Source organism: Paralichthys olivaceus, chromosome 3, assembly GCF_024713975.1.
Source record: "Paralichthys olivaceus isolate ysfri-2021 chromosome 3, ASM2471397v2, whole genome shotgun sequence".
Taxonomy (NCBI): domain Eukaryota; kingdom Metazoa; phylum Chordata; class Actinopteri; order Pleuronectiformes; family Paralichthyidae; genus Paralichthys; species Paralichthys olivaceus.
The window spans coordinates 12,573,948-12,596,643 of NC_091095.1; the positions used below are offsets into that span (position 1 = coordinate 12,573,948).

Genomic DNA, 22,696 nt, shown 5'->3' on the forward strand with positions numbered 1-22,696 from the left:
TCAGATAAACTCTCTGGACGTGAAATTCAATGTTCACACCCACACGATTTGTTGTGACAGCCTTACCCGAGCACGAGAAGCCATCTCCATTAAAGCCCTCTTTGCACGTGCACCTGTAGGACCCCGGCGTGTTGACACAGTCTGCATTAGGGTTACAGTAGTGGTCCTCTGCAGAGCACTCATCCTGATCTACAGACAGAGTGACGGCCACAAAATCAAATATTCTGCAGGAGACAATGTTTATTTTATCTTTTAAAGTCAAACATTTCAAATCAGTCTATATACACTCACCAACACACTTGATGCCGTCTCCCACCCAGCCGTCTCGACAGCGACACTTAAAGCTTCCGGGGACGTTGATGCAGGCAGCGTGCATGTCACAGTTATGAGCCCCGATCTCACATTCATCAACATCTGGAAGGACATGCAGATAAATCAACCAATTAACACACAGTAAAATCAGTTTTGCTTTACGCATTTTCTAGCAAAAGTCTGTATGAAAATTAAACAAATAATAGGATATTTTAGCCTTAGTTAAACTTTGCTTTTTACTAACCACAGCAGTTTTACTTCTGTCCTGGGTGTCCATATGCCATAGTACAAATTAATAATTCATTTCTAAAATATAGACCTGGAACTACTGTATGCATGGATGAACTGTCTCAACATTCAAGAGCTCCAGACCTCTCAGCGACAGCTTAGCCCCTGGTATTTGTATATGTGTGCTTGTGTGTGTTTGTGTGGGAGAGCGTGCACTCACCTGTGCAGCCAGTGGATCCCTTCTTGACAAAGTATCCCAACTGACAGTGGCAGATGAACGACCCCTTGGTGTTCTCGCAGTCGCCATGGAGACAGATGTTTGGGTTCAGATCACACTCGTTCACATCTGTGTCAGATGGGGATGGACAGACACATACAGTATGTGAGTGTTGTGGCCTTGGGAGGTTAGAGTGACAGATAGTAAGGCTGACAGAGGAGGTTCCACAGGGAGCCAGACAAGCAGAAAAACATCAGGACTAAATTAATTACAAAAATAGAAAAAAAGGGAAAGAAATGCAATGATAGATAAAATTAAAGAGACAACAATGCCAGAATGTTTTTCTCCTCTCACCGATACAGGTCCTCATGTCCATGGAAGCCATGAAGCCATCGTAACACAGACAGCGATATTCCCCAGGAATGTTGGTACACTGGCCTCCGTCACAGATGTCTGGGGTCTCCTCACACTCATCAATATCTGATTAAAAAGGGAGAAACACATCTCACTGTGATTTAAATATAAGTCGCAATATAATATCAACAATAATTTAAACTTTATTTTCATATGGGAGACCATCACTACGTGATAAACTGACTGAAATGACATGACATGACAATCTACCTGCACAGGTCCTGAGATCAGGCATGAGAGCGTAGCCCTCACTGCAGCTGCACTCGTAGCTGCCCTCTGAGTTGGTGCAGTGAGTCTCACAGCCTCCGTTCATAATGGTGCACTCATCAATATCTGCAAGGACAGGTCACACTTACAGTTTAGATCTCTGCATCAGTTAAATTTGAATGACACACTCATAATAGTTAAATATACTGCAAGATCAATCAACAGCTGTCTGCATGTAAGCAGATTTCCTAATGATCCAAATTCACATAGTTTTTTTGGGGGGGGGGTCTCAACTCACCAACGCAGCCCTGTCGGTCTGGTGTGGCCTGGTAACCTGTGTCACAGGTGCACTGGTACGTCCCTGGCATGTTGATACACTGTCCGTTCTTGCACAAGTTTTCACTCAGCTGGCACTCATTCACATCTGAAGCAAAAAACAAGTGTGAAGAATTACACATTACATAAAACACATGAGCTTAATAGAGACATTTTACAACCCCTCCTTTGCTAAGGGGGTTTCCTGAGCCATTACTTGAGCCAAAGAGAAGACATAAACAAGAGAATCTAAATTTACTGTGTGAGACAACTTTTAAGGATGTGACTGATGTTATGAGTAGTTGTTAAAATACAGCTGAGAATGATATACAACACCCAGTCAGCCTCTGTGAATGCATGTGTGTGTGTGTGTAAAAGATATATGACCAACCTTCACAGGCAGAGCCGTCTGCGGTGAGCGAGTGTCCAGTGGGACATTCACACTCGTAACTTCCCTCTGTGTTCAGGCAGGTTCCTCCACGACAGAGCAGGGGGTTTCTCTCACACTCGTCGATGTCTGCCAACAGGGAGGAGGAGATGAAGAGAGAGAGGACGAGGGAAAAGAGAAGCAAGAGGAGGAAAATATGAATTAAAAAGTGTATATGTATGAACTCGCATGTGGTTCCACATTGACCACATGATTTCAAATTGTGTGTTTTCTTTGAAATGGTGTATTTGTGTGTGTGAATGTGTCTCCAGCTCACCCATGCAGTTCTTCATCATCATGAAGCCGCTCTCGTAGCCCTCAAAGCACTCGCACTCAAAGCTGCCTGGCGTGTTGACGCAGGCACCGTGACCACACAGGTCAGGTGAGATGCGGCACTCGTCGATGTCTGAAACACAAAATATGTTAAGAAAAGAAAGCTCTCTAATTATTCACTTTTTAACTTGTAGTAAATGTATTTCTCTCTCTCATACCTGTGCAGTTTCTCTCTTCAGCTGTCAGAGCGAAGCCGTTGTTGCAGCGACACTTGAAACTGCCGATGGTATTTCTGCAGTTTCCGTGAGTACACAGGCCGTTGAACACCTTACACTCATTCACATCTGAGAGAAAGACAATGTGAATCAAACCTCACATAATCATAATAACTTGAATCTATATAGTGCTTTAGTAAAGTGTATCTGTACAGCACTCATAGACAAGAATCACAAAGTGTTTTGGTGCTTTAGAGCCAAAGAAGTTAAAAGTGTAAAAACAGAAAACAAACATACCCTAAACAGAATAATATAGAGTCCAGTAAAGTGCATAGAGAGACAGACCTGGTCCAAATAAATGCAAGAATGCCTGTTTAAACAGGTCAGTAACTGGCTTTTGAAGGATTCCACAGAATAAGCAAACTTTTAACGTAAGTGCTATTGTCTCAAAAGCCTTGTCACCAATAGTCTTTAGACGGTTGTGTGGGATTAGTAAGGATTGTCAGATCTGACATCTTTAAACATCCTTTTGACAGCACTGTCTAAATCCAAAAAGATTAACTTGAATTACAAAATGTTCAGGATTTAAATGCAGTTGTATTGTGATTATATGGATGGCTTCATCTGCACATAACCATGATGTGGTCATAATAACACAGTTTCCATATAGCTGACATGAGACTTCATTCCTTTACTAGTTGTCCATGCTTTGCACACAGTCACTGAATAATGCATCATTCAGACCAGAACTTTTTCGCTGATGCAGCTTATAACCCTCTCTGCATCTGAACCACACCGATTCTTGCTCTATAAAGAAAAACTCCACTGATGTGTCCATGTTCATAAAGCTGAGAGTTCTGGTACCTTTGTAGAAAGGCCTGCCGGTCAGAATATCTCCTCTGTTGGCGAAGCCGGGCCCTCTGGGACAGATGGCTTTGTACTCAGGCATGTCTGGTTTGGGACATTCCTCACAGTCAATACCCCAGGCAGCACCCACTGAGCAGCAGCACATGTCCAAACGATATCTTCCCGGCAGCGGCTCGCCACACTCATCCTCGTGCCACTTCAAGAAGCACTGCTCGCTGCGTGTATCTAGAAAGTTCAAACACAAAGTCACTCCTGTTTTTGGGCTACGTTTTGGCCTTTCTACTGAAGTGCATTCATAGCCAGTGGAAATAATCATCAGGTGATGGGATGTATATTTTCTTTGTTTACTTACCGACACATGTGCGTCCGGTACTGTCCAAGGTGAGACCCTCTGCGCACTCACAGCGGAACGAGCCCTGGGTGTTCATACAGCGGCCGTTTGTACAAACTCCAGGGAAAACCTCACACTCATTAATGTCTACAGGGAGAGGGACAATTTGAAGAAGCATCACTACAAGGTTAAACACATTCACTGGTTTGTTTTCTGCAGGGACATTACGCTACATTAGAAGGACAAAAACATGAAATGATGCTGGATAGAAGCAGGACTGCAGAGTCATCAGCACTCATTAAGTTTTCAGAAGTTCTTACCTTCACATACAACACCCTTCATACGAGCAAATCCTCGAGAACACGCAGTGTCTGAGGAAAATAAGAAAAGTGACGTTCAAAGGATGAGGTCATGATTTAAAAGCAGCAATGATTAAATATCTTCCCCCTCTATTAAACACATTTTCTCCTGAAAATATTGACTCTAAAGGACCCATATTTTATGAATGTATCTGTATCTGAACTGACCGATCTCGCAGGGTTCACAGGGGCTGCCCCAGGCGGCTCCCAGTGTGGAGCAGCACTCAGACTTCAGCGTGGCTCCATTTATGTTGACTTCACAGCGGTTGTCCTGTATCGTCAGCCAGCATGTGCTCTTCATGCTATCTGTGGAGCCAAAGAAACAGCAGAGAAGACTTTAAATTCAAGTAATGTGGAGTTTTCTTTCACTGTTTCCCACTATAACAGATTGTGTGACTCCTAAAGAACAGAAATAGTTTAACGTTATAAAAGCGCCATCTTTCCTCCAAACCCCCTATGCCTCACACACACAAAACCACAATTCGCTTTCCCTTTTCCTCCCCAGCTGAGTGATGGACTCTGAAACCATAAAACATAAATTAACCAAACCGGAGGCATTAGCAGGCAGATCCAGCTCACGCAATAATATGAGTGTGATTATTTCTTAATGACTCACTTTCTCTTTCAATTACAAAAACATCTGCAGTCATTATTAGCGTGTGGCTTTCTCAGAATAATTTCCCCCCAAAAAATAACAAGCCTCCAAACAAGTGGAATATTTAACCTCAGCCGAGTCTTACATATCACACGTCATCCTAAATCTGCAGTGGATCTCCATGAAGTAAAATAATCTCCATGGGACCCAAGGCCATGCATGCAAGTATTTATCTCATAAATCATGCGTGTGTGCCATTTTGCCCAACATCTGAGGATGATAATATCTCTGGACAGATCCTGGAAACGTGACCCACCTTGCTGTTTGTTTACAAAAGTGGAGCGTAAACCGCGATTAAAGTGATTAGACAATGAGGCTCTTGCAGCAATTATTTCTTATTGACACTCTGTGTGCAATCATTGTTCCACACAAGCTGATTCTCAGACCATGTGGTGCCGCTCTGATTTGTGTCAAGCACTTGGGAAGTCTTACCCACGCAGATGGTGTTGGTGGAGTCCAGCTTGCTGCCGTGGGTGCATTCGCAGTTGAAGGATCCGGCCACGTTGCGACACGCTCCGTTGATGCACGGGCTGGACTCGCATTCGTTGATATCTGAAACATGTGACAACAAACACCTGAGGTCAGGGCTCACAGGAAATTCAAACAGATCACTATTTAGCGATCACAAATACAATGTGTAACCTGTGTCTTCTTTCCACAAGCCACATGTTTGCTTGAAACTAAATGCAACACATCTGGTTATAATGTCACCTTGTAATGACCTTGAAAAAAAAAGGAGGAAGAACACGTGGATGGGAAACACAGCAAAGTGTGTGTGTGTGTGTGTGTGTGTGTGTGTGTCAGAGAGTAAATGTATGTGTTTGTGTGTGTGCTTGCACACTCACCTTCGCACGTCTCTGATTCGGGTTTGAAGACGAATCCTTTAGGACAGGAGCAGGTGTAGGAGCCAGGAGTGTTTCTGCAGAATCCGTTGTCACAGAGCAGACGGTTCACCACACACTCGTTGATGTCTGAAGAAAGAAAAGAAGATCAGTGTTTGTTGTATTATGTTAGAAAACAGAAAACAAGAGTCATGTTTATTCATGTAGTTTCTAATTAGAGGGATAAATCTGCAAACCACCAGCATTGACCTGTAAAGAGAGACTGAAGATTTTGAATTAGTTTACGATAAAGAGTTCACTTACTTAATTCAATAAACTTAAAGCTTGTAAAGTATTTAAAAAGTTAATATAATATAATAATGTAATATTTATAGATTCAAATATACAGAAATTCACTTTAGAACATGTCTTTTTTTTTTATTAATTCCAGTATTTTTCTTCAAAGTGAGTCTCAGTTGTTTAGAGTGAGGCCATGGTCACATATGCAAATGCGAAGTTACTGTGAATATTGCTGGTTAAAGTTCACCAAAGTTGAACTCCACATGAAGCCACTCTGTGATTTGCTTCACCACAGGAAACGTTTTATGCGCTTCCTCGCTCGCACAGATTGGAGGCGAAAAGTTCACCACTGCTACACTTGACCGTTCCCAGAGTGTTCTATAACAAATCTTTTTCTGATGTGGGCAATGTTGATGAAGCATTTTCGACTTTGATGGTGGTTCCTATTTATTTGCAGGTGCCCCCTAAGATTCATTTACACACCCACATTCACAAACACAGGGAATATTGGAATTTCCCCTATAACACCATAAACACAATCCACTCACCGACACAGTTCTTGCCACTGGTGTCAGACTCGTAGCCGATGTTGCAGATGCAGCGGTAGCTTCCCCTCAGGTTCTCACAAATGCCGTTCTGACAAATGTCCGGGTCAAGGGCGCACTCGTTGATGTCTGGGAGAAGAGAGGTATTATCCAGCAGGTGCAGACAAATACTGACATGAGTGCCTTAACTACACTGTGGGGAAGTTCACACTCACAAGCAACCTACTCACCTCTGCCATCAGCTGTGATGCCTATGCCACTGCTGCACACAGCCTGGAACTCAGCTGAGAGATGAGAAGAAAACAGGATTAATGAGCTGGAATACTACTTTAATAAAATGAAAAATGTAGGTATGAGTTTAGTCTAATTAAACAATGTTACCTGAGTTTCTGGAGGGGCAGGGCTGGCACGGCTCTCCAAAGCCATGTTCGGGATTGGCACAGCAGCACTCAGACTTGGTCACTGCACCAGGGAATGGACGCGAGCACGTGCCCATCTTTATGGCGCCGTAGCAGGTGGTCCTCATGTGTGTGTCCACACACACTCTGCCATCTACATCTATAGCCAGGCCTGGTGGGCACTCACAGCGGAAGGAGCCCTCAGAGTTGATGCAGCGGCCGTTCATACAAATGCCGGATGTCTGACATTCGTCGATGTCTGATGAGGAGAGGGCAAATTATTAATATCACGTTTGACTTCATGAGCTGAGGAACACAAGTTTACAGAACAGCTTATATATATGTATATACAACTGCAAATAAGATGAGGAGGTTTTTAATATTCCAGGTTTTTAACATGTAGTAGATGTTCACAAGATCACAAGATAGTGTAAAAAAATCATATTGGGTTTTGTAACTCTGTGTCCTCGTATGTTTCTTTCTTTCCCATTGGCTACATTACAAAATGAAAGGGGAAAAGGCTCCAACTTTTTCAGAATAAAAGTCATAAATTAAATTACTCCCTTAAAATGTGATCCTCTCTGAATTGTATTCTGTTGTTTTGATTTTTAATGCTCTATTTAAAAGAAAGTAAGAATAAACACTCATGTATGAAAAGATATGAATAACAGAAAATCAGGTCATGAGGACTTAGCATTATCTAGAATGACGTGTGCTATATTTGGGGTGTGCACCTGCACTCTGTTATGGTGAGACCGCGATGGAATGACAGCCACTCTCGAAACTCCCAGACAACATCTCTCAACAGAGACTCATAAATGTATCCATCTAATCTATCTGTCTTTTTTTCTTGACTCCACCTAACAGCATGTTTCAAAACTCTTGACTTCTGAAACAAAACTGAGCTGAAATGGGTTCAAACTGCAGTCTGCAGGATTTCAAAGAACACCAAATCTGTCAACACCGTTTTGAAGCAGCCTGTTTGAATCCGTCCCAAGTTTTGAGGTCGCTGTTTGTAATTCATAAATCACACTCACCGGTACAGTAGCGTCCATTAGGTGCGAGCGCAAAGCCAGGCTTGCAGATACACTTGAAGCTACCGTCCTCGTTGATGCACATGCCGTTGAGACACATGTTGGTGGTGGCACATTCATCATGATCTGGAGGGTCAAGACAACAGGAATTTGATCAAGTTTATGAAGGTGAAATGTTCATATGAGGTTAAACCTGTTTTTGAGATGGTTTATTACCAATGCAATTCTTTCCATCTGGAGTCAGCTCAAATCCAGCATTACAGATACACTGAAAACTTCCCTCAGTGTTGACACAGCGGCCGTTGCGACACATCACTCCATTCATTATGCACTCATCGATATCTAAAGAGAGGAGAGAAAGGTTTATTAATTGTCCTTTAAATATAAATCATAGTACATTGTGCACGAGAGCCTGACAGATATATATTTTCGGGGAGCGATGCCTATACCAAAATTAGGGAGTTATATAAAAATAAGTAATACATTTAAAAAGAATTGGCAATGATTCTTTGTCAAAAACTTATGGCAAAGAAACATAATTGAGGCTTTATATTTTACAGTTTAACCATTAACTTTATTATAAAAAACTATATGAAACAAATAGAAAGAATACTGTATTTAAAACTTCACTCATGCTGTAAAGTACAGGTTTTTCATATCAGTACAAACATATAAACTGATATGTGTGTGAAAGACTCATATCAGCCTCATACTGCACACCAAGACTTTAGTTAAATGAGTTTATACCACCTCAGTTATATGTGTGTACTAAATTAATGTTAAAGGAACCTACCGATACAGGCTTGTTTGGTTGGTGTTCCTTGGTAGCCCTCGTGGCACTTGCAGTGGTACGATCCAGGTGTGTTGACACAGTCTCCATTGATACAAGGATTACTCACACACTCATCCACATCTGGAGAGAGAAAAATAAAGTAAATCAAAAAAACCAAGAACACAATTCACATTTTAGTAGAGTTCTCCTACACTTGTACTAAGTTCCCAACATCAGCAGAAGATGGCAGTGCAGTGCACAGTATAAGCTGTCACTCCTTTTTGTCTGCCTATATGGCTCAGTGAGGTTCGTGACAACTGAACATTACATGTACTTTTAGACAGTGTGTATGAGTGTGTTTTTACCGATACACTCCCCGCGGACATCCTGTCTGTAGCCCATGTTGCATTCACAGCGGTAGCTTGTGGGTGTGGGAATGCAGCGTCCATTAAGACAGAGGTTGGTGAAATGTTTGCACACGTCAATGGAGTCGTTCACAGAGACAGTTCCTGAGAAAACACAAACAGGAGGATTTACCCAAACATAGCCTGCAAATAACAATACAACATTTAAAATGAAATGATTAATGTTTTCAAGTCCGTAACGAACTCTTTTCGACACTTTCAGATCCACAGAAAGACTCACCTATGTGTTGATGGTTCAGACGTCCTCCTCCGTTGCCCCCAAAGCTTCCTCCATTTCCTCCGAAGCTTCCTCCATTTCCTCCAAAGCTCCCACCGTTACCTCCGAAACTTCCTCCACCGTTGCCACCGATGCCCCCATTGCCATTACCGTTAGGTACACTGGGGAACTTGTGGCCATAGTTGAAACCATTGCCATTGTTGGGGAAGTGTCCATTAGGGTAGCCATGAGGGAGACCGTGTCCCTGGGGGACGCCTACAATACACAGACGCCTGAACTCATCTGCAAGAGAAACAGAGATCACAGAGTGAGCGGATGCAAACTGTTAAAAGATTTTTTGATCAAGAATCTAATAATACAGTAATTCAGCCTATTGATTTGAAGTCCTATGGTGTACGTATGGGGCTAAATGAAATCCAGAAACGCTGCTGCCCTTTACAGTAAATGTTGATGTTCTTTCAGAACTGACTGTCTCCTGTAAGAGTTTTACTGGATTCACATGCTTTAACTGGAGCGAAGCCTGACCAAGCAATAAGAGAAAAATGTATGTCACACTGCACTTGATGAGCTGTTCTGCTCCACCTTAGCATGAAGTTACAGTAACTTTATTGTGTCTGTACATATGAGCTAAAAAAGGAACACGATCCATGTACTTGCGAGTGTCTATGTTATTGTTTAGTATGTTTGTTTGTATGTTTTGCTCGTCTTTTGTCACTAAATCAAATACACTGTTCACAGAATGATGCCAGTGAGACAAAGAGAACATTCTGTTACAGATCAGTTATGGATCACATTGTCTCACGCAGGGGAAGACTTTCTGGATTCCAGCTTGACTGAAAAAGATGATGGGTCATTATCGTCACATAAATCTTTTCCATCTTTCTCTTTTTATTTTGTCTTCATGACATCATGCTCATCAGTTTGAGCGATTGCTCTGGCCCCTGCTGTCACACACACATGCACACACGCACACACACACACAAACTCAAAGCAGCCTCTCTCCAACAAAGTCAGTCTTGTCTGGTTAAACATTACAGTGTTGAATTAATTTGGCTTGTGAACCATTTACACAGTCATGGCTTTATTTACTGCCTTTGTTCGTGCCAAATCATAGACAATCCATTGTTGGGTAGTACCAGTTTTTGTCCCCACAGGAAGAGAGTGATGGATCATTCGCTCACATTCATCGCTTTGGTAGCAACAACACAGATGTTGGTATAAGCCTGTGTGGTTGTCAACAACTAAAACATGGGGTTTTCATGTATCTTCTGACTCAGAATGTGTTGTTTTTGTGCTTGTTCTCACCAGAACCTCTGACGGGGCACATCTCAGGGATCTGTCCCAACGCCCAGCAGCGTCCTGTGTCACAGCAACACTGCATCTTGGTGTACTGACCAGTCAGCTCGGCAGCACAACGGCCATTAGCCAGAGCAGAGAAACAGGTCCCCACGCGCTGGTCTGAAAGAGGAGACACATGGACATAATGAGAAGACTGGACAAGTAACAAACTGCATTTTAAGTTTTTTTTATGATGTATGATGGTTTTATGATAATATGTTTTATGTAAGGTATATTTGAGTCTTTGTGAGTTCCCTGTTTCCTGTGGGTGCATGACAAGGATAATTTTAGAGACGACTACATTAGAGTGAAACAGTCTAATACAATCACAAAATTTGTATGCAAGAAAACACTCAAACAAATAGAGGAACTAGATCCCCAGTGTTGGAAGTGTTTCTGTGGAGAGGGACATCTGTAATACCCTGTTTAGCCTGATGACCTCATGACCCAACCTCAAATATCCCAAAAATGTAGCTGAATTCCAGTGTTAATGTTTCGGCTTTTCTGCTGAACAGGGCAGTGAAACACAACTTTTCAACACATTGTTTAGTTGATCTTTAAATTTAGCACTTTAGGTCATATTTCCAGGTCCAACACTTATGTTACATGTGAGAAAAGGTGACAGGTAATAAAAGCCCCTCTCAGATCAGCATGGCAGTTGTTCTGCCCTCTCCATGGTGGCTGGGGAGGAAGCTTGTTTATGGGCCAGCAGTGGGAGAGGTTGCCTGGGGTCTCGACTAACTGCAGGCATCTGAAGGGCCTCAAAAAGGGGTATTATTTGTTACAGTTTGCCAGGTCAGGGTCGGTGGGGCAGTAGAGGGGCCTGGGGTTCAAAGAGCGTGTGTAAGGAGTAAATCGAAGGGGGGGTGGGGAGACATGGGGTGGGGGGGCAGTTCTGGGTATTTCGGAAACATACCAAGAAAGAGTAAGAAAAAGATGGACTGAGAAAGAGGGAGAGAGATAGAGAACCCATGTGTGTTATTTCAAAGATTGGATGACATATGTGAAAATGCTCCTACAGGAAAAAAAAAAAGGAAGAAATAGCAGAGTGAAGTGAGGGGTGGGGGTGGGGGTGGGGGGAGGAGCACAAGTCGATTAAGTCACTAATGAGCCAGCAGTCTGGAATTAATTAGTTCCATGTGGAGCAATTCCTGCCAATTAGACAGAACATGAGGCCGCTGTGCTGTGTCTGGGAGCACAGGGTACAGTACACACACACACACACACACACATGTCTACCTGTACACACACAAACACACACACACACACACACACACATGCTTATACAAATACATAAAAAACACACAAATAACAAGAGACTCATCCCCAAAACATCCCCTAGGAATGAGCGAACTGGAGTCAGTGGTGGTGGTGGAGGTGGAGGAGAACGGGGGTGAGGGGGTGGGTGGGGCTTTGCTGATGAGGACGATGATGACTTAAATTGGATCCAGACCGTGGTTTGCTCGCTAGTGTTCCTCCACTACATGAGAAGCATATGCTTTCATTTGCCGAGGTGTTTTCACAGACTGACTGACTGGACGACTCCTCTGTATTTTTTCCGAGTCTCAACCATGTGACAGGGCATTAGGCTCTGATTACTGTCAGTCCCCCCCACACACACAACAACAACCAGCTCCCCCTGGATCACTGCATCATTGTACAGAACATCCCACAAAACACAGGGCACAACACCTAGAGTCACATAGTGAAGCTCCCAAACCAGAAAAATACATCCCACATCTTAAACATGTGGGCAAGCAAAGAAGAACACTTAATGAACCTATATGTACAAACAGTTCACTCTCTTTATTTACTTCATGTTCTGGCCGCAAACACACAAAGAATATGGAGAATTTCATCAAAGTGGACCAGGAAACAAGCAGAGTTCATCATGTCTCATTTTCAAACATAGTTTTGTTCTTAGATGTGAGTTTGAATCCCTGCTCAGGAATTATCAAAAGGTCTTCTTGGACCAGGTCCGATCTGGTCTGGTTTTGTTTGGATTTTCTTATCTCTGCCGTTGTCTCCTTCCAATCTCTTCCATTTTGGAAGATTGACAGAGACGGAGGGAAGGATATATGGGGGTTGTGTCTGGCACCTGTTTTATTTGTTCTCTCTCTTTTTCTTTCTTTCCCTTCAGCAGGCTGCAGAGGAGCAAACTAAAGGAAGTGAGGTGCAGGATCCAGATGTCAGAGACTGGGAGGAGAAAAAAAGAGCCAAGAGGAAACAGTGAGATAGATAAGGAGGATGAGAGAGTGGGAATGCTTCGTTTTTAGAGATTAAAAGTTTGGAAAAAAACAAAACAAAACAATAGCCAGAGGAGACGGAACAAGAGAAAACCTCCAAAGTCAGATAGAGAACTCCAGAGAAAACAGGGAGACTTTCTAACGTAAATTACAGATCTAGCTGTAGGAATGAGCTCTGGAGTGATCCGTGCTTTACTACAGAAGAAAAACAAAGAGAAAGTGAGAAACAAAGAAAGAGAGATATATCACTTCAGGGGGAAAAAAGAAGAAAGGGGATGGCAGTGGAGTGGGAGAAAAAAGAAAAGTATGGACACGCATAAAGTCAGACAGATGGAGAACCCTTGGGTTTGGGTGAACCACACAGCCTCAGTGTTCTACAACACACGCACATGCATGCACGCACACATACACACACAACACAGCACAGCACAGTAAAACACTCACACCAAGCTGCCAGCGAGAACATTTATTTATATTTGTGTGAGAAAAAACATCAAAATAATTTGAATAGTTCACCTCTTCCTTCTATTTCCAGTTTTTGATCTTTTCTTTCTTCTTTTTACTTTTTATTTATTTATTGCATCATACCCTTTTCTTCTCCTCCTCCAGTACCTACATGTAGATTTACATCTGCCAAAGTATGGTCACAGCCCTTTTTGTGAGCTATGTACATGTGATTGGAACAAGTATGCAACTCTCAGCAGACACCATGGTCAACTCATTATCTAACAGCAGCATTTTAATGCCTGTGGCATTGAAAAGACATGTGTAGCAATCACAAACATGTTTAATGTTAACGTCCACATATCTTGGAGGCATAGACTTCATTGGTTGCAATTTGTCAAGGTTAGTTAACTTTTGTTTTGCATCTTCCCTTTCAATCATCATATGCTTTGTACCTTTAAAGTTAATATGCTTAAGGCTATAGCTTGACATCAGCCCTATGTGCACGTGTGGGCACATGTGAGTCTGGGATTTGGGAATGAGGAATTTTGCATTCTCAACCCATTTCCTCTTTTCCTTATTTCCAAAACAAAAACAGAGCACCTTGTTATTTTCTGCAGATGACAGGGCAGAGGGGTTGTGGTAAATAGAGAAAAGAACTTAAACAGGGTGAATACAATGTGTAGTAAAACATGAGAAAACCAGACTGGGCCTCCGATGCTGAGAGGATGAAACAGAAAGACCCTGATCTGTGCGTCTTTTGGGCCAAATCTTGAAATAATATATTAACACCTGGTTGTGTTTGACTGCCACGATGGGCTGACCATCTCAGGAATACATTAACACCTGGTAGTGTTTCATGGGACATGTCAGTAAGGTATGTGTGTCAGGGCATGTGTGTGTGAATGAGTAAGAGCAGCACTAACATTAGAGTAGATTAATGCTGTCAAGGCCAAACAGTGCGTGCAAGTGTGTTTGTCTGCATATGGTGACCACAGGTCTGTAGGCCAGCTTGACTCATCAGAACTCCAGTCACAGGAAGCTGTGATGGAGGGAGGGAGGGAGGGAGAGAGGGACGTTGCTGACCAGATGTGAGGCGTTAAGCTAGCCAGGGGGTGAGGAAATCACAAATGAGAGAGTGGAATGCTGGTAATGTCTGTGAGACTCACCCACACATCTGGAACCATCTGTGCTGGAGATGTAGCCTCGTGGACAGGTGCAGACGTAGCTACCGGCGGTGTTGGTGCACTCTCCGCCATCACACACACCAGGGATGGTGCTGCATTCATCGATATCTGAAACACACAGTTACACCGGTCACAACGTTTATCACTTCACAGGACACATCTGTCGGGGACTAACGCCTGAAGCCACTAAAACGTGTTCCAGTGTTCAAATTTTCTTTGTTTGGAAAAATGCAGTAGTGTCCTGCAGTGTTTATTTCACTGGAGCAACAGTTTCTCCTTTCTGGAAAATTAATCAAACTAAATGGATCCGTTGCCTAATAAAGAGGAATTACTGGAATTGAACAGAAACCCTCTGACAGTGTAAACTTATGAGGGAGGAAAATCAGTACTGTCAAGTGTATGAGCCTCACTATAAAACAGTCTGAGCATTTACAACTGTATTGTAGGAGATATTTACAAAGTGTGTCTATAGCAACAACTACTGTCACATATCAACACCTTGTTAGATTTTCAATCCTCTCAACTCATCCTTTGCCTAAATCTAAACACTTTTTTGAATAGTTTTTTAGTTTGTGAGTTCAAAACATTTGTGTAGCTCAGGTTCCAACATTAAATGACAAAGAGGTTTTGGAGAAAAGAATCATATCAGCACTTACTATTGAAATACTGTAAAAATGATGTGAAACATTGATGTAAGAATAAACAGCACTAAATATCTAACTGCATTATAAACTCAACATTGCATTTGCTTTAACTAACTTTAGGTTTATTGTGTAAAGTTGGCCTCAGTACTTGAGTTCAGTCTAGTAGAAGTTCGGACCAGAATGCGCTCCAGTTAAAGTCAGGCCAGGTTTAGAACAGGGTCAACCAGCAGATTTGCAGGGGTTTTACAGAAACAGGACAGCAACTGGACAAATGTTTACTACTCCTTCTCTTGTTTGGAATTCTTAGTCTGGCCAACTCAAAATTATAAGTTTAAGAAAGATAAATCATCAGAACAAAGGATAATTTCCTGGCCCAGCTTTTCTTTGGAGTTGACTTTGAGTTGGCCTCATAATTCAAAAATCAAGTGCAGTATGTTGGCTTGGACTTTCCTAACTTCTCTCATCATCTCTTTTTTGTAGTGAACATTTCTAACAATACCTAAAGTAATAAGTGGAATTAGAAAATTAGAGTATATTGAAATAAAAGAGAGAGAACAAAGAATTGTTCAATCTAAACTGAGATTAAATATATATGCAGGTTAAAAGTGATACTTATGTATGTAATATTAAAAGCCACAATCATAGAATCTATGGGAACAACATACTGATTTAAACATGTCATGGTGGGACTCAGAGATGTGGACAATATGTGAGAGTACCTGGGCATGGTACTTGGCAGGGCCCACCTCGGTGTGGTGCACTTTATGACGGTATTAAGTTCTATTATTCAGGGAGCGGGCGCCTCACTGCTCCATGACGGGGGAAACCCAAAGTGAAGTTCCAGAACGTATTGGGGTTTTATGATGTGACACTTATTTATACGCATACGTAATTACTGCACCACTGTGGGGCATAATAACAGAATAAGTGCAGACGTGGTGCATGTGGTACTGTGTGTGTATATGTATGTGTGTGTGTGTGTATGTGTATGTATACATATGTGTGTGTGTGTGTATGTGTGTGTGTGTGTGTGTGTGTGTGTGTGTGTGCCCTTTGCATTTCGCAGCTGGAAAAACGAAGGGTGTGTTAGTGTTAGTTCTTTTAGCAGTAACTTAAACCCTGGTGAGTTGTTCTGCGTATACGTGCCTGCATCTGAGTGTGGATGTGTGTGTGTGTGTGTGTTGGAATCTGAGAGGCTGTGCTTCCCCTGCTGACTTGTGTCTGACAGTAGTGGCAGAGGGCCTAGGTAAAGCTGTAAAAGCCCCGCCAAATAAACCTTGTGTCAGCACCAACAACAGCACGCCAGACGTTACGCTCTGCACAGACACAACGCTGCGGGACTGACCGTGTGTGCGAAGGGAAATGTGTGTCACCTGGATAAATGTCTGTGATGGAGCCATCAAATCTGCAATGTGTGCAAACATCTGTAACACTCTTCAGTATATAAAACCCCTCAAGATTATGTATGAGTGTAATTTGGCATTTTTTTCCATTTCATCTAAACTCTGATGTGTGAAACTTTCTCTGTGTGACAATCTCCAAGTGTCGTAGCGTCAGGGAGGCCTGTAATGAGAAAGTCTCCCGGTTGCTGTAAGTGTTTCTTTGTTCAGCACAAACAGCTGGTTTTCAGCCAGAGGACTGTATTTATGGAAGGAAAATGGAAGGAGAAGCACAAAAAAGCAGAAAGAGGTGGAGGAGAAGTGGGAAAAGGAGAGACTGTTAAGCACAGTCTGAGCTAAAAGCCGCCTATAAAACCAGGTGCCTTGTTTTTGCCCGAGAACTATCAGACACCCATGACATCTTAACTGCACTTTATCTTAACTGCTCCAAACCCTCACTAATTTCTCTGTGAAAGCGCCCAGAGAGGCCGTTTGTGCATTAGCTTACAGGGCAATTCAATAAAAACCCTCCCCCGGAGGAGCTGTGCTGATTGTTAAAGAGATTTCACTCAACGTGTGTTTCCTGCATATCCATGACTTCAGAAACACGTCACAGTCGTTGTTTTGTTTTACAAGCTTAACAAACACTGAACTCTTTCTTTTCTCGCTCCGCATGGGTCAAATGAGAATAGCTCAAAAAACCCTTAAATCAACAAATCAGTACTGGAACTGAAATGAGGGTTCATTTTTCAACCAAAACAACTGGAAATGATCATCAATACAAAAGATGTTGTGTTCTGAAACTTTGTTTGGAAGCTTGAAAAAAAAAAAGAATTCAAATTCTTGCAAACATTATTTTGTATTTCAGTTTTACATTTTCAGACTTTTCACTGTTCTCCCAGAACATCAGTTTGTTTTCCAGGTTGGAAACTTTGTAAATGGTGACCTGATCAAATTCTTCTTCCTTTTACAGATTAAATGTTTGAATTCAAAGTACCTGGAGGAAGATGTTTTTTTAGAAAATAGTACAATAATTAGTTGCAGCTCTAGTTCTATTATGACCATGATTACTTTTGCTGAATAAAATACAGGTAACACTGTATGTAGACTGATGGGAACATCACATAATCACCAGTAAACACTATCGATCAATAAAGCAAGTTTAATGTAACATGAAGGTGAGAGGGTAGCGAGTTTACAGGACTTTTCGAATCCTGAGAAAGTCCTAATCCTCTCCATCCCATCCTAATCCTAACCTGTGTTTCTTTGTCTCAGTGTCCTTGAGTGGCGTGAATATAAACCAGCTGGAATGTGGCTACAACATCCACACCCAAAGTTTCTATTAGCGTTGCCCAGCATCTCTGGAAGCGCTCACTCTCTCCTTACAGTAATACCTTAACTGAAGTGGCATTCGCCCAAAACCACAACTGAGAGCGGGACTGGTGAATTAGTTAAGTCAGCCTGTCTGTTTCCTCCTTCATTCACAGGGACATAAATCACTTTCTGGTAAGTTTTACAGTGATTGCTTCTCATCAATCTTGAAGGTGGAGATGCCAGTTTCCAGCGAGTAATAGTTGTATTTTTTTCCTGTAGCTGGTACAGCTCTAAGGCATACTACAGATTAATAGAAGGAGAATTTAGATGGAAATTCATGCGCTTATACGCTACGATCACTGGCGCAACAGTTTCGAGAGCTTTCTGTAATCCTCCCTGAAGACTAAGAACACAACGGCTTCAGTCCAAGAGACACAAACGCTGCCTGACTGTCAGACTGTTTAGCCTGGGCATTGTTTAAATTCCATCCAATCAACACATTGTAATGTGAATCCACTTCGCTGTGTGTGTGTGTGTGTGTGTGTGTAAGTGTGTATGTGCTTGACGTGTGTGTGTGTTTGAGTGCACATGTTCAGACTTCTTCCACTATGAACATGTCGTCAGCCCTCAGAGATTTGTCAAGTGATCAAAGCCAACCCAGAGTTGTCCCTAAGTGCACGCTCCATGACGGTCACTATCAAATCAACCAAATCTTATTTGAAGGGCAATGAGTTCACAAACTCAACCTCACTGCATGCAAATAGAGTTGATGTAGTCTTCCATACTTTAGCAATTCAACATCAAAATATCAATTCATTATTTCAATTATAAAACTAAGAATACTAAAAGGCTTGCTTCGTTTGTCATGATCATAGACTGTATTTAAAGTCTATGAAGTAGTGACTGGTGATGGCGCTTGTTTAAAAGGTAACATTTGGACAAACAGTTGGTTTGAACTCCTCAAAAAAAACAGAAACCATCTTTGAGAAAAAAGTATTTGTCGTGTACTTTGACCTTTTAGTAAGGTCCATGTCCCATCCACTAACATGGAAGAGGCAAGATTTAGGATCGATACTGCAGCCAGCCACCAGGTGGTGATCAAGAAGCACTGGATTCACTTTTGGGCTCTGTCTTTATGTTTATATCGATGGGTTTTAGAGACTAAATAGTGAATTACTCTGTAGATTCGATGGTAACAGTAAGTTTGTAATTCGTAGTTTGGCCCAAGGCGTGTCAGTTGCGTTCACTGCTTTAACCACTGCATTTTCCATTAGATTAGTTTCAGATCTACAGCAGAGCCGGAAAACAGCGTCTTGCTCAAGGACACCTCAGTACAACAGATGTTCACAGTAATGAAGACTTGTAATTCTGACTCGGCTTGTAATTGTAACTGTCGCCCTGGTGCCTTTCTTCTTACAAGCATGTGTGAAAGTCAGTTCACTGCTTTATTCACTGCTGAGAATCTTGAGAATTATGGCAGCAGATCAAAGTTTATTGACCAGGGTGGCACTGATCTGAATGCCATGCATTTTGTAACATGGTGACCATAATACTGTACCAGTGGTCCTCAATAAACTGTCTTTCTTAATTTTTTATCAGTAATTTGTGTTTTAGTTTATCTATGTGCTTTATATTTTTTACTTTATCTATGTGTTTTAGTTCAGCTATTTCTTTTTTAACTGATCCTCTTAACTTAACTGTATTTGTCTTTTCTATGAATTAAATATTTAACAGTGTGCATCTTATCATTTGTCCATTGTTATGTTTCCTTTTGCTGTACAGTAGAGGCACTTTGGGTCGACCTGTTGCCGTTAATGTGCTATATAACTTAAATTAACCATTACTGTACTGCTGTAGATCGGACTCACCTTCACACTTGTGGCTGGTTTCACTCTGACGGTGACCGGCGGGACATTTACATTCATATGATCCAACAGTGTTGATGCAGTTGCCTCCGGCGCACAGACCTGGCACTGCCTGACACTCATCCACATCTAAGAGGAAGGGAAAGAAGAGAAATGGATGAGAAAAGACAAAATCAGGTAAAAACAAAAGTGATTCGGTGAGCTAACTATGGTTCAAAGAACATTTTCATTTTCGTGTTTCTGGCACTTATTCTGTTGCTAAAACACTGATCTTCATTCCCAGACAGGTTTTTTTTTGCAAGGTTTGACAAGAAGAAACTTGGCACCCACTGTGATGTCTAAGACCACTTCCAGAAAGACCCACTTTGATTCTTGTTTGAACAGGAAATCACTTTTTAAATGTACGCTTTTTTCCCAGCATTCAATGAGTGAGTCAATTTTTCCAGAATTGGGGATATGACTGAGATCCTATAAAATGCTGTCCATCTGATCCTGTCACACACACATCCACACACACTGTGGGTTCATCCTCCCTGCTGCATCAGCCAATGAGCAGGATCCACACATTGTGAATCTGCAAGCTATGCTCTAAAAAACCAAGACCCCTGAACACACCTGCATGCTCTCACACACACACACACACACACTGTATAAACGTTCATAATCATCCTTCAATCTTTAATCGTGGTATTAAAGAGAAAGAAAAGCTGAAAAAGCTCTGTAGTGCTGAGAGAGAGAGAGAGAGAGAGAGAGAGAGAGGAGAGCAACTGGCCAACATTCTGAGTGAAGTGAAATCCTTACATTTGGATTCATGGTCATGTGCGCTTTGTACTGCTGCCAGTAAGACACTGCTCTTGGCTCTCTGGCGGCTAGGTGCCTTGGTGTGTGTGTGTATGAGAGAGAGAGGGGAGAGGGAGAGAGAGAGATCAGGGAATTGGAGAGAAGGGAGAAAAGACAGGGATTCATAGAGAGAAGAAATAACAGGAAGACAGTGAGAGAGTCAGAGAGGAGGAATGTGAGTAACAGAGAGATGAGTGATGTCTGGTCTCACACTGGCATACTTCTAACATATGAGCAGATGGGTAACAGCCACATCCAAGAGAAAAGGACGTAGTGGACCTGAATACAAACCAGCTACAGATCCTACATGTATTTACTTTTTGCACTATGGGAAAATGTGCTACATCCATTTGATTTGCTTTAACACATTTTTTGGCTTTTGAAATAAAATGTACTCTGAAATGTATGATTATTATTTGTGTATATGTAAATGACACTAGAGTTTGCTATAATACCGAAGAACAAAATACATCCATTTATAGTCCTTAGCTCTGACACAGTTGAAGGGTGGCCATCTGCTACAATATAAATACTTCATACCCTCACACTCTGCTGTGGATGCTGCTGGGTGTGTCCAACTCAGAGGAGCTGGGATGGCGCGACATAGAGTCTGGCTGGACTCAGCTGGACATGACGCTCCACATGTGTCATACTGTATATTGATGTAGTCTTATTGCTTAGTCTGGTCAGAGCCCAGGGTTATTAGAAAGGTATGTGGAGAGAGTCTGACACACAAGCAGCAGGAACGTTAATGAAAAAAGTTGAATCTCAGTTCATATTTACCTTGTTCTCTCTGAGCTGCTTATGTTATGTCTATAGTGTATCTGTTCAGTAATGATGAGCAGTATGAGTCGATTGTGTGTCTAATATACTGCAGATGCTAACAAGGGATGCTCCAGCAAGTTAGAATTACATTTTCAGAAAGTTAGAGCACTTGGAAGAGACTATTTAAAAAAAAGAAACGCTTAGTTTAATTCTGAGATAGAGATATCCTCATTTGAGTGAGGCAATAAACACTGGATTCACTGTAACTCAATTAGATAACGCAATCTTTAATTCGACCATCTGCTCTATGTAAACGCCCAATTTTTTTTATACACCACATCCCCACATCTTAATGCAGTTTTTCTGTTTGAAGTTTGAAGTCTTCAAGCCAAAACCAAGATCACTGAAATAAGTAAATTTGATGATGTTACTCCAGAGCTGCAGAGAGCATGACGCACATGTTTTTACTGTCTAAATATCAGTCCGGCTACAAACTAGTAAAGTTTTAAGGTGTCAGAGTGCCCTTAAAACAACAGGAAATCCTGGGAAAGAAAGGAAAGCAAATCTTTATGAATCAGTCCTTATTCTGTTTGTAAGTCGCATATTATTAGAATGGTTGGGTATCGACATCCGGTGCTAAACAGACACTGGCTCCAACACTACTAGACCAAATCACAGCACAGATTTTAATGCCTTATTTCAGTGCCTGAGCTATGAACTTAAATACTTTTCACTGCTTACAGGCAACATAAACATCACCGCATGTGTCTTGTTAACAAAATACCTAACTCTCGTGCAAATTCACTCTCTGCATGGCTCTGGCAGCACGTCATGTATCTATCGAGTACATCAGCCAGGAGTGTAGGCGTCCCTGGCCCCGGAGGGGGGAGGGACAACTGATGACGAGTTCGGAGTAGTTTTGCTGTATTAAGCACTGACACTGTTATTTAGTGTTAAATGATTGTTGTTAGGTCAGGTTTTATTTGCTATGTGATTTTAATAGCTGTTAACAGTTAATATGTTAAATTTAAATTTCCAATTTGCCTCAGAAACGAAAACAAAAAATTCTAATCATGGACAACTGTTTTGTGTTTTTTGTTTTAAGAAAAAAGTATCAATTCTGGCATCATTTACGCACCGATACTGTTTCAAAAGTATCGATTTTGAAACGGTATTGAAAAGAATCCAAACGATATCCAACCATAATCACTAACAGAATCTAATGTGTTAGCTACATGTCTGCATTACACAGTACGAGGATAAACTAATCTCTACAGATGTCACAGATACAGTAACTGACACTGACACATGAATCTATTTACTGTTTTGTCAGCAGATAGAG

General features: G+C 41.7%; 1 protein-coding gene across 1 annotated transcript in view; it reads right to left on the reverse strand.

Annotated features, from left to right (window-relative positions):
- Positions 1–22,696, reverse strand: part of fbn2b (fibrillin 2b) — a 67,335-nt gene that overhangs the window by 15,160 nt on the left and 29,479 nt on the right. Inside the window, exons 8-33 of the mRNA XM_069522006.1 lie at positions 19,753–19,878; positions 14,530–14,655; positions 10,638–10,790; positions 9,336–9,614; positions 9,056–9,199; positions 8,712–8,831; positions 8,135–8,260; positions 7,922–8,044; positions 6,868–7,143; positions 6,717–6,770; positions 6,490–6,615; positions 5,666–5,791; positions 5,253–5,372; positions 4,334–4,471; positions 4,127–4,177; positions 3,828–3,953; positions 3,473–3,700; positions 2,612–2,737; positions 2,398–2,526; positions 2,085–2,210; positions 1,677–1,802; positions 1,382–1,504; positions 1,112–1,237; positions 761–886; positions 292–414; positions 67–189 (exon numbers count right to left, since the gene is read on the reverse strand). Coding sequence (XP_069378107.1) covers positions 67–189; positions 292–414; positions 761–886; positions 1,112–1,237; positions 1,382–1,504; positions 1,677–1,802; positions 2,085–2,210; positions 2,398–2,526; positions 2,612–2,737; positions 3,473–3,700; positions 3,828–3,953; positions 4,127–4,177; positions 4,334–4,471; positions 5,253–5,372; positions 5,666–5,791; positions 6,490–6,615; positions 6,717–6,770; positions 6,868–7,143; positions 7,922–8,044; positions 8,135–8,260; positions 8,712–8,831; positions 9,056–9,199; positions 9,336–9,614; positions 10,638–10,790; positions 14,530–14,655; positions 19,753–19,878 — 3,570 coding nt within the window. The remainder of the gene's footprint in view (positions 1–66; positions 190–291; positions 415–760; positions 887–1,111; positions 1,238–1,381; positions 1,505–1,676; positions 1,803–2,084; positions 2,211–2,397; positions 2,527–2,611; positions 2,738–3,472; positions 3,701–3,827; positions 3,954–4,126; positions 4,178–4,333; positions 4,472–5,252; positions 5,373–5,665; positions 5,792–6,489; positions 6,616–6,716; positions 6,771–6,867; positions 7,144–7,921; positions 8,045–8,134; positions 8,261–8,711; positions 8,832–9,055; positions 9,200–9,335; positions 9,615–10,637; positions 10,791–14,529; positions 14,656–19,752; positions 19,879–22,696) is intronic.